Consider the following 11159-nt stretch of genomic DNA (forward strand, 5'->3'; position numbering starts at 1 on the left):
GTAGAGCTCTAGGCTTAAAATAATTAGGAACACAAGTTCCTTTCAGATGTGGCTTAACTGGCTCACACTTGTATTCACCAAATTTTTCTGAGAATACTTAAGGAAAATCCTTAATTAATTCATATATTTGTTAAAAAAAAAAAAACTGGTTTGCAGTACCATTTACACTTTTTGCCACATAACAGATGTTACCTCAAAAGGATATTTGTACATTCAAGGCTGATAACCGATATCGGCTTATTAAAGGATGAGCTCCATTCTTAATGACGTATAGTTCTAAGTTTTTACTTATCCCTTGATGCTTAATATTAATATTTATTTAGCCAATAGGCTCAATCGGTACATTTGTGTAACAACTTAGAGACAATACTTGACTGGGCCTTCCTTTAGTAGCATGTTTTATTTCTTTAGGCCTAGTTGTTTCATTAAAATGAAAAAGAGCAGAAACATATCTCTGGCTTACTATTAATATGTACAGACTGTACATAGTTATGTTTAGGCTGTACCTTTTTAAAATCACTTTTAAATGTTGTTCAACTTACCTGATATTCGGGAACGACATACCTTAACTATGTGGGTTTTCTTACCACAATGATGACATACACATCTATAAAAACGACACTCTTTACTAACATGGCCATTTGACCCACAACAATAACACTGTACTTTTTTCTATCGCTGGTGTGGGTTTGCTGCTGAGAGCATGCTTATTGCAACTGCTGTGAAGATGCTACCGATGTGTAGCCTCTTGACTCGGTTCCAGCTCCTGCATTTGGTTGAGCTGCTATCCGCTGTACTCTCCCGCTCGGCTGGAAGTTTGCTCTACCCATCAGGTTTGCCGCGTTTTTCTCCGCTGCTTCAACTGATGAAATTACGCTAACAGCTTTCTCGAAGGTTAGGTTAGCCTCCGACAATAACTTCTGTTTAGTAGACTCACTTCTAATTCCACTAACTAAACGATCACGAAGATAATCGTTCAAATTTACACCAAAACACACAATGGGTTGAAAGTTTTTATGATTAGCTACATAATCTGCAACAGTCTCATGTTCAAATTGATTTCTGATACAGAATTTGTACATTTCAGCTATGAAATTAGGTTTTGGGTTCAAATGATCCTGTATGATTGTTACTAAGTGATCATACTTTTTATTTGTAGGTTTGTCTGGTGTGCTCAAGTCTCGCAACAACATGAATGTTTTAACTACTGTTAAAAACGTACTAACCTTTTCATCAGCAAAGCTATTGCATGAAAAAAGTAATTTAAATCGTTCTATATATGATTCCCACGAATGAGTAGAGTACTCAAACTCACTAATATGTCCAATTATCATAGTATGATTAATCACTGATTACACTAACAGAAGCAAGTGCATCTACTTCATGGAATATGTTTATCATAGGTGTGTGATATTTACGTTATTACTAAACATTTTAAAAAGGGGGGTATAATTTACTTCTATTAATATCTTGTATTGGTACAATCAGTGTCTTAATCTAATATATATACAGCCGCATGTGTAACTGACTGACTGACTGACTCACTCACTCACGTATATACTAATTCTAACCTACTTCCAGATGAGTTAGAGACTTGAAATTTGGTACACAGATAGCTTTCCACGTGTAACCACCAGGAAAATCCCGAAAAGTGAGAATTTTTCATTTTCAAACCCCTCAAAAAAAATTCCCAAAAAATCGCGCATCATTCTTCACCCCTGCAGGCATTTTTTTGTAAGCCCGATAGCGGGCGAACCGTTGGAGCTAGCTCGGATCTGACGGAAAATTCATGGTCAGGAATGAAGTGAACTACAAAAAAGGTCTAATGACTTTTTGCTCTATCTTCCATGGTTAAGCGACAAAACGCTCGAACATTTGAAATTCCAGAGATTTTTTCGATAAAAATAATGTTTCAAGCCCGATAGCGGCCGAACCGTTGGTCGTAGCTCAAATCTGATTGACCCATCAAATTAGCAAATTGCGCGATCTACAGAAAAGGACCAGTAATTCTTTTGCCCTATCTCGATTGGTTTTGGCCGAAAAACGTGATTATGTACAATTTTGTTGTAACTTTTACGCGAAACTTTTTGTTTTTGGGTCGATAAAAATAATGTTTCAAGCCCGATAGCGGCCGAACCGTTGGTCGTAGCTCAAATCTGATTGACCCATCAAATTAGCAAATTGCGCGATCTACAGAAAAGGTCCAGTAATCTTTTGCCCTATCTCGATTGGTTTGGCCGAAAAAACGTGATTATGTACAATTTTGTTGTAACTTTTACGCGAAACTTTTGTTTTTTTGGGGTCGATAGCGGCGAAACCCATTGGTCGGAGGTCAAAAACAAGACTAACGTTTTATTTAGGAAATAAGATGACCTACAAAAAAGGTCCAGTGACTTTTTACTATATTTCCCTTAGTTTGACCGCAAAACGCGATTAAGTGAAAATATTGGACATTTTCGCCTAAAAATTTACATTCCGGCTTGATAGCGGCTAAACGGTTGGTCGTAACTCAAAACAAATTTTAAACGGGATTTAGGAAAATCACGTGATCTACAGAAAAGGTTCAGTGACTTCGGGAGTTGGCTGAGCGTTAGCTAAGCGTCAATAGTAGATAGGGACAGAGGAATATTTATTATGTTCACAGACACAATACCCTCTAAAAAAGGCCCAAGTGTGTCATTAACCCCCGGTAATATTAACCCCCCCCCCCCGGGGATTTCCTGGTATGCACCTGATTAACCTCCTGTACATTCAACCCCCTGATGTGTTAACCCCCCTGGTAACATTAAACCCCCCCAGGGAATTTTTTTCTGCCATGACCTCATGTCCGAATTTTTACCAGTCACCAAATCTCTTAACCCCCCCCCCCCCTGGGAAGATCCTGGTATGACCAGATAACCCCCTGGAGACTTATCCCCCCGGTAACGTTTAACCCCCCCTGGGAATTTGTTCATATGACCAGACAATATCCTGACGAAATTAAACCCCCTCTTGTCTTAACCATCCTTAACATTAATCACCCACCCAGGGAATTTCTCGCCTTGACTAGATAGTCTCCTGGTGATATTAAACCCCCTGTTCGACTTAAAATACTGCCTTGAGGTCGGTTTTTATTATGTTATACTAAACAATTCAAGATAGCTGACCCGTGCAGACTTTTCTCCCGAGCTCATTTCTGGCTAAACCATAGGTCGTAGATCAGATCTGAGGGCACAATCGAAAGACAAAATTAAATTTCCAACAAGAAAGGTCCAGTCACTTTTTGTCGTATCTCTAACGGTTTAACCGCAAAAATGCCTCAAAGTCAAAAGTTTTTTACGAATCCGGAAAAAAAATCTATGAAAAGGTCAATTTTTAAATCCCTTGTCATTTACTTAATGTCCGGACTTAACCAGTCACCGAATTCCCGCTTATCCCCGAATTTGCAAGCGTTACTTTGGGGGCCTGGGGGCGTAGCCCCCAGCGAGCCGAAGGCGAGTATATATGTATTAAATCCGATTGGTGGTTTCCCATCATGCACTTATAGTCGAATAGATACAACTTCCGTATTGGAAGGGTGTGGAGGGGCAGCGAGCAGTGGGGAGACTGATGCCGCGGTGTTGCCGCGTTGGTGCGGGCACTGCCGTGAGCGGTCACTTTCTCACCGGACACTGAGAAGAGAACATCAGACGGTGCGCGCCAGCGTACTTACCAACAAACAACGCGACAGTGTGTGTTGTCTTTTGATTGTTTACACTAGTAATCAGAAACGAAATTTCTCTAATTTAACACAAATATGTGCGATATTAATATGTTACCATTATACTATATAATAATCTACAACTACTAAATAATTCGGATATCGTGAATAATTTGGGTACTCTGAAAACCTAATATTGCATTCACAGCACGAATATATTTATTGCGGGGGCTGTCAAAATACTTCAAACACCGCCCCCAGCTCCGCGCCACTCAGCGTCCGTCCGATATTCGCAGAAAAGTGCAATAAAACCTTTCTCCGAGTCTCCACTAGCCGCACGTTTCGTCATAACTGTACCGTTAGGAAATGAGTGACATTTCCTTCCGCCTCTAAACACACTAGAGTAACACGATAGTTTAAATTTGAGTAGGTATCAGGTGCATTTCTTGAAGTTCGTCGTATTAAAATAACCTAGTATTATCAGAAATTTTCGTAATTATTATTGAAATAAACATAATATAGCTGCAACAAGAATCTTACCTAATAACGAAAACTCTAGGACGTTTCCGTGCGTAGCTGGCAGTGGATTTATTCCATCCAAATCATCATCGTCAACATCTGCTTCGTCAGCATACGTTCTGTTGACGTATATTTACTGTGTTCCTTGGTCAGTTTGCACTCTATATTCGTCAGCAAAATCTTAAAGGTCACTAGTTTCACTGTCACTGTCATCTTCATTCACGTGAATTATCATTTCCTCTACTGCTGTTTCAATGAGACCTTCTTGTGCCCACGATTCTAAAATAGATTTTTTTGTGCTTATAGGTAGATTTCCGCCCAAACGTCTTTTTGCCCGGTTCCGCCCGAAACCACGTTGTTAGCCTGTGACTCCCGTACCTAGCACCACCATGTGTTAACGTACTATCGTCTTCTCATTTCTATTCCCCCTATTATGTATCCCTAACTATATATTATAGTGAAATACATAACAGGCCAGTAATTGCTTGTTCTAACAATATGTTTCAATATTATCGTTGAAAAACGGGGCACGATGATTATGCAATAAAAGATATTCAGGTATTTATGCAAAGTAAAAAAATAATTATATTAAAACAAATACATTATTTTTGCACTTTGCAAGAACTGCAGGATTGAAAAAAACCACATGTTTAACATTCAATTCTACAAATTATTTACCTCTAATAAATTTAAAAAGATTCTACTTGACCAATGGTCAAAAGTCCAACTGCAAGGTATAGTCAATTTGAGTCCTTATAAGATATTTAAAGAATAAACATGAGAAGTTAATGGAAATATGTAGGGATAAAAACAAATGTACTCAAATGAAAAGGATAAACATATAGTAGTCTACTTGAAAAAATCTAACCCATACAATTTATAAGCAGAACTTATTCAGTATAACCCAGAAATCAAAATGAGTGTTAGTTTTTGAAGAAGTTGGTTGTAACATTATCTGTGCACATTTAATTTACTATGTTATTTCTCTATACAATACAAATTTATTTTTAGAATTACTAAATTATTTTCTGATGTATATACCGTTACAACTTTTACTCTCCCATATTCAGTTTTTAACTAGAGAGCTAATGCAGTAGTTCATCTGCCCTATATAAATCGCTTGAATTAGAGATTGAAATCAGTTTAATGAGAATAATATCATAATGAAATCGTAAGAATCTGAAAAGATTGTAAAATAATTATTCACATACAAAGTAATATTCAACATTATTTTTCAGTTTTTAATGTGCTCTTGTGTTCTTTACAGTGGAATTCTGTGTGAATATTTAATTCAAGTATAATAGTATATGCCGATAATAACATTTTACTGAGATATTTTTGTCTGCATATGCTTTAAAGCTCCATATCAGGAGTATTATTTCAAATAAAGTCATGTCTTCTACAATTTTTTTATTGTTTTAGTGACTCGAGTAATGACGGTGTTCTAACAATAGGACTACAGAAAAATGCGTTAAATTTGGCAAACCTAACAGGCCATTTAAAGGGCCTCAGGAAGAAAAGTGGAGATATCAGTCTAAAGGATGCTCAGGATGTAAGTATATTTGTGCATTGATTGAAAATATTTAGTGTATTTACAGTTTAAACATTCATATAAACTTATAATTCACTGCGAAGTACTTGCACGTTTATATCATTATAATGCAGTACATATTATATTATAATGTTACGTATATTATACAAATATAGGCCTAGAGACATATAAACTAAACATTCTTGTAAGAACTAACTTTGTTCTTTGCATATCCTTTACAATGTACATTAAACATTGCTTTTGAAACTGTTATAGTAACTATGTTACTAAAGTCAGACAATGCATTTAAATTAAATTAAAACATTTAATTTTAATAATTATTCCACAAATTCTACACAGTTTGGGACATTGACAAACACTTATTTTTATATTCTAAACTTTTTATTAAATTTTATATAAAATTCATATAAACCCCAATTAAATATAATTAAAATTGCATATTCCATTTGGGTATGATTAATGCATAAGTAAAGTTTGTTTTGCTAAAACAAACTGTTATCTGGTACCTCATTTAATAAAATACTTAATAAATAAAACACTCTTGAATAAATATGTTAAGTTTTTTAAGTATCAAAAGAATTTCCAAGTTTATGAGTAAATCATTTTCAAATGAACACTCTGTTTTGTTGGATTTTAATAATAGTACATTGAATTTGTATTTTAATAATAAACAAATTTCAAACATTGTTGAATGCCGAACAATGGTGGACTCAGATTATAATACTTTAAAAAAATCACTTCTATTCTGTTAACTAAACAGAAAATAAAATATTGAACAATTAATTTTTAGATTAAGTGAAGTATGCAAAGTCAGCATGATGTTTGTGATTACTCTCTAAAAATTGGGAAAATTACTATTCATAAATTTGTCAAAGAGGCGAAGTGAAAAACCTTGTTTTCAGATGTACTACTATGGACCCATAACTGTTAGAACGCCTCCCCAGAAAGAGACGGTGGACTTTGACACCGGATCTGCTGACTTGTGGCTGGCTTCTAAACAAATACGCAAAAGTCAACCAAGTTATTGCAGTACGTATCAACTCATACAAATAATATGATTGGAAGATATTAGCCTACAAACTGTTGAAAAATGAGTTATTTTCTTAAAGAGTTTTAGAATTACTAAAGAACAAGTATCTTGTAGTTAGATTAGTTTAATTAATATTAGAAAAATTCGATTTTAAATATTGAAAAGAATCATATAATGGTTTGAAAATAAAGAACAATAAGAAACAATAAAGTTTTAGACATAAATTAAATAGTGCATGTTTTAGTTTACATTATTTGTAAACAAGGTGTATAAACAATTAGTTAGGAAACAACTATTGTATAATACTTTGCGTTTGGAACTTTACAGAGAAACATAGAACGTACAACGACAAGAAAAGTAAAACATATAAGAAAAATGGAGAGCCATTCAGTATCACTTATGGCAGTGGAGAAGTCTCGGGCTACGTGTCGCAGGATAATATTAAGGTGTGAATCAATTTTTTTGGGTCAATTAAATGTTTGTTCAGAAAATACAAAACAACGTACAGAAAGGTAATCCAAGCTGCGAAAACGTATGATCTTTCAAATTTAATTCTTTTCTCCAAAAACGTTTCCAAAACGACATGGGACATCATAAACAATAAAAATGAAGAATTAAAAAAATTACAGTAAAAATTGGGGACAGACTTGATGCTTCTGAGGTTGCTGACGAGTTTATCAGATGTTTCGCGTCTGTTGCTTGTGAGAAAAACTATCGTCTATCACAGCCACAAAGGAATCCTCCTCATAGGTTGAGTACTGTTGCCTCAATGGACGAATCGAGATCCATGTGGTTAATAAGAACAATATTCAAGGCATATTGTGAAATCAATTACTCAGTTAGTCAATTTGTCTTCAAACTCAAAAGGATGCAAAAGAGCATCCAATTTTTAAGATAGAAGATCCTTGTTCAATTACTAACTATCGGTCAGTCTCAATCTTGCCAGTGTTGAGCAAAATATTCGAAATTTTTTTAACATGAATGCTTTACTTTCTGAATAAACACAACCAGCGAACCCCAATTTGGATTCAGAAAAAGTAAATCGACAGTAGACGCAGTTTTGAGTCTGTTTGATATGGTTGTATAGGGGGTAGAACGTCAGGATCACATATTACTCGTATATGTGTTTCTCGACCTTTCTAAAGCATTCGACTGCGTTGACCATGACATACTGCTTGAAAAACTAGATTCTCATGGCATCCGAGGCGTACCGCTCTTATAGCTTAGATCAGTTTTAAGCCAAAGAGACCAAGTGGTCCAGATCTTAAACAAGTTAGCAAACCAATTAAATTGAGCTATGGAGTTCCACAAGGCTTTATACTCAGCCCAATCCTATTCCTGATATACGTCAACAACGTAAATTCATCGTTCTACAAGGTGAATTTGTATGCTGATGATACGACTCTCTGTTTCTGAGATACATTACAAGATTGTTTGGAGCAATAAACCTTTGTTAATCTCCAAATTTGTGTTCAACACATCAACAGCATCAATCTTCAAACAAACTCATCGAAATAAAACGTGTGAATTTCACATTGTGACCAGTGGAGTACCAATGTGGTCCGGCCGGTATGATGGCAGATTCCACATTGGAGAAAGTCTATTCTACACAATTCCTTGGAATACACCTTGATCGGGGGTTGACTTGGAACAATCACATTGACCACGTATGCGCCGAACTGTCCTCAATAATATAGGTCTTGATATCCTTGGCCCAATATTGCCCTCATCAGATAATGATTACAGAATATTATGTGTTGATTTATCCCCATAGTGTTTACGGAGTGGTTTTGTGCGGAGCTTGAGCCAAGTTAAACGTCAGAGAGTCATGCAGGACAGTATTTAGCAACTGTTGACTTTATCCAGTCTCTAGATTTTGGAAATAAATTTATTCTGTATGTCTAAATGTGTCCTAGTCAGGGGTCGGGACCTACATGGGTATAAGACAAGAGGGAGAGACAACTACCGTATTAAAAGACACAGAACGGTAGTGTATTACTTTCGCAGGCTGGTGTTAAATTCATCAACAGATTGGCAGATTTGATAAACATGCCCCTACACCAAATGCGTCAAAAACTCGTCTGAAACACTTCTAGCGTTAAACGCATTTAACATAGTTGACGAGTTTCTGGCATAAAAGTAGGAGATCGCAAAATTCGATAACTGACTCCAGAGCTGGAAATGGTTTGCAATTGGCGTGGGACAAAATAGATTTGAGTGTATGAATTCGTTGTAAGTCTGAATGTGACAGGATTGTGGTGTGAGTGTTCCATATCTTAGAATTCGTGCAGTGTTAATTGCAACGAGCACATAAACGATTTGATTTGATTCAAACGATAAAACAAGAAGCCTTACATTTCTTGACAAGATTATATGCTGTAACTTTTAGTTGTAGGCAAGTAAAAGTTTGACATGGCTCTTGACTTTGGATAAGATGCAATAAAGTCCAGACAAATCTCTGATTCATGATTTCCTGTTACAGTTAGGGGGTCTGCCAGTGAAAGGTCAGCTCTTTGGCGAGGCTACCGAAATAGACTCATATACAGCCTCTACCAAGATTGACGGCTTGCTGGGGATGGCGTTTACCTCCCTCTCTAGCATTGACACCGACCCTCCCTTCGTCAACATGGTCAAACAGAAGGTGGTCAACAAACCAGTGTTTCGCATTTTATCTGAACAAGTAGGAAATTGTGCATAACAATTTTAGCTGTATACTTAATTTAAATGTTGTTAGCCAACCATACGGTATAATTTTATTGAATTATGAAATATTTTTTTATATTTTAAATTATTTACTCATGAGTTAAAAAAAACTTTGATATTTTCACGTGTTTTTGTGATATAGGAATTACATGAGTGAGTTAACTGACCTTCAGTTTAATGGACTATGAATAAAAATGAAATAACATAAATAAACTTCGATTTTTGAAAACGAGTCCATTGTGCCCAACGATAAAAATATTACCTTTTAGCCTTTAAATGTGTTTATTGTATTGATTAACGGAGGCTATTTTTGTTCTTCGTATCTAGGAAGCTGGCCAGGAATATCTTTATCTTTTTCAATGGAATTCTTGGAGCCGTTACCCATTAGCTTTTTACAGAAAATTTTATCGTGTGGGAGCTCCAAGAACCTAAGATAAAGTTCTGAAAGCGTAGCCTCTGGGACTTAGTGTAAGAGATTCAAGTGTCTGGACCTCCTCTTTGAAGTTTATGTCCACTGGGTACCAATGTTTGGGTCTCCTTACCAATGGAAAATTTCGGCAAATGTTTTTCCCCCTTACCTTATGCTTACCAATCTTTAGAAATTTTCAGTAAAGGAAGGTTTCGTGAGCTCAAGACGTTCCAGGACTCTGGAGTACTGTAGCGTTTGGGGGTAAGATATAGGTTTCTGGGGGATTCTCTGGGGGAGTGGTCTGTATAACTGGAGGCATTAGCCCTCTACAATTAAGATTCAAGGTTTCAAGGGAGCCCCAAATCTCTAAGTGGTACCGCCCTTTTGGTGTTTCCGAATTTAAAAAATGCCGTCTTTTAAAAGTTTCCAAATTATTTTATGTTATTGGTTCTAGTAGGAAAATCTGTAGTAGTCTCTAGAAATTCTGCAATATTTAGGTTCTATGTCCCATATCCTATGGGAGATTCTTACCTCTGGTATCTACTGGATTCTGGAAGATATATCTCTAAGCTTCTGTCCTTTAGACTCTATAAATTTTGCAGAAGCGTTGCATGGAAGTCATTTTTGACCCATAGATTCGCCTCTTTAGCTCAAAGAATGTTGAACAAAGACCATAGATCAACAATAATTTGATATAATGTTCTTGCAGATTGAGTAAAGATAAATGGGTAAATTACATACATTAAGTTAGTTTTATGTTATTAATTACAGGGATGAGCCATCGTCAGACGCTAGCAACAAGCAAAGTGCAGAGTTGGTTCTTGGAGGCGTGGACCCTAAATATTACACTAGGGATTTCGTCTTCGCTCCTGTCGAGGTACCTTTGTATTGGAACATCACTGTTGATGGGTGAGGAACACATATTTGGCATATTACTTATTTATTTAAAGCTAACAATTTAACGCTCTAAAAACCTATAGAAGAATTATAAACGCGTTTGGTAACAGGTGTGCACGACAGAGAAATTATCGATAATAAACAAATGTTTAGTGAACGTAACATTGCATTGATTGTGTTTTTCGGTATACCAGTACATATTAACCATCTAAGAGTATGTAAAACATAATAAACGTCTCATAATAATCTTTACGTCTGCAGTGCTATTTATGAAGTATTGTCACTAATGTATTATTATTTGTATTCAGTGGCGTATTTTAAGTTTTGCCACCAATGGGCTAGTGGCTGCCGTCCCTTGTTTGTTTCATAG

General features: G+C 36.0%; 1 protein-coding gene across 1 annotated transcript; it reads left to right on the forward strand.

The window, feature by feature from the left end:
• The first annotated feature begins 703 nt into the window (after positions 1–703).
• Positions 704–10805, forward strand: LOC124363517 (cathepsin D-like). The gene is made up of 6 exons (XM_046818765.1): positions 704–833; positions 1160–1218; positions 6653–6779; positions 7108–7226; positions 9263–9438; positions 10664–10805. Exons 1-6 carry the CDS (start codon positions 704–706, stop codon positions 10803–10805), a joined length of 753 nt encoding a protein of 250 aa, XP_046674721.1.
• Positions 10806–11159: the final 354 nt, after the last annotated feature.

This window comes from Homalodisca vitripennis, chromosome 5, assembly GCF_021130785.1.
Source record: "Homalodisca vitripennis isolate AUS2020 chromosome 5, UT_GWSS_2.1, whole genome shotgun sequence".
Taxonomy (NCBI): domain Eukaryota; kingdom Metazoa; phylum Arthropoda; class Insecta; order Hemiptera; family Cicadellidae; genus Homalodisca; species Homalodisca vitripennis.

What these genes read in the sequence shown, in the direction of transcription:
- LOC124363517 (XM_046818765.1), top strand. Translation starts at nt 704, where the DNA reads ATGCTTATTGCAACTGCTGTGAAGATGCTACCGATGTGTAGCCTCTTG. An exon ending in AAGTTTGCTCTACCCATCAG is followed by an intron (nt 834 to 1,159) that starts GTTTGCCGCGTT and finishes TTTTATTTGTAG; the next exon opens with GTTTGTCTGGTGTGCTCAAG. An exon ending in AAGTCAACCAAGTTATTGCA is followed by an intron (nt 6,780 to 7,107) that starts GTACGTATCAAC and finishes GGAACTTTACAG; the next exon opens with AGAAACATAGAACGTACAAC.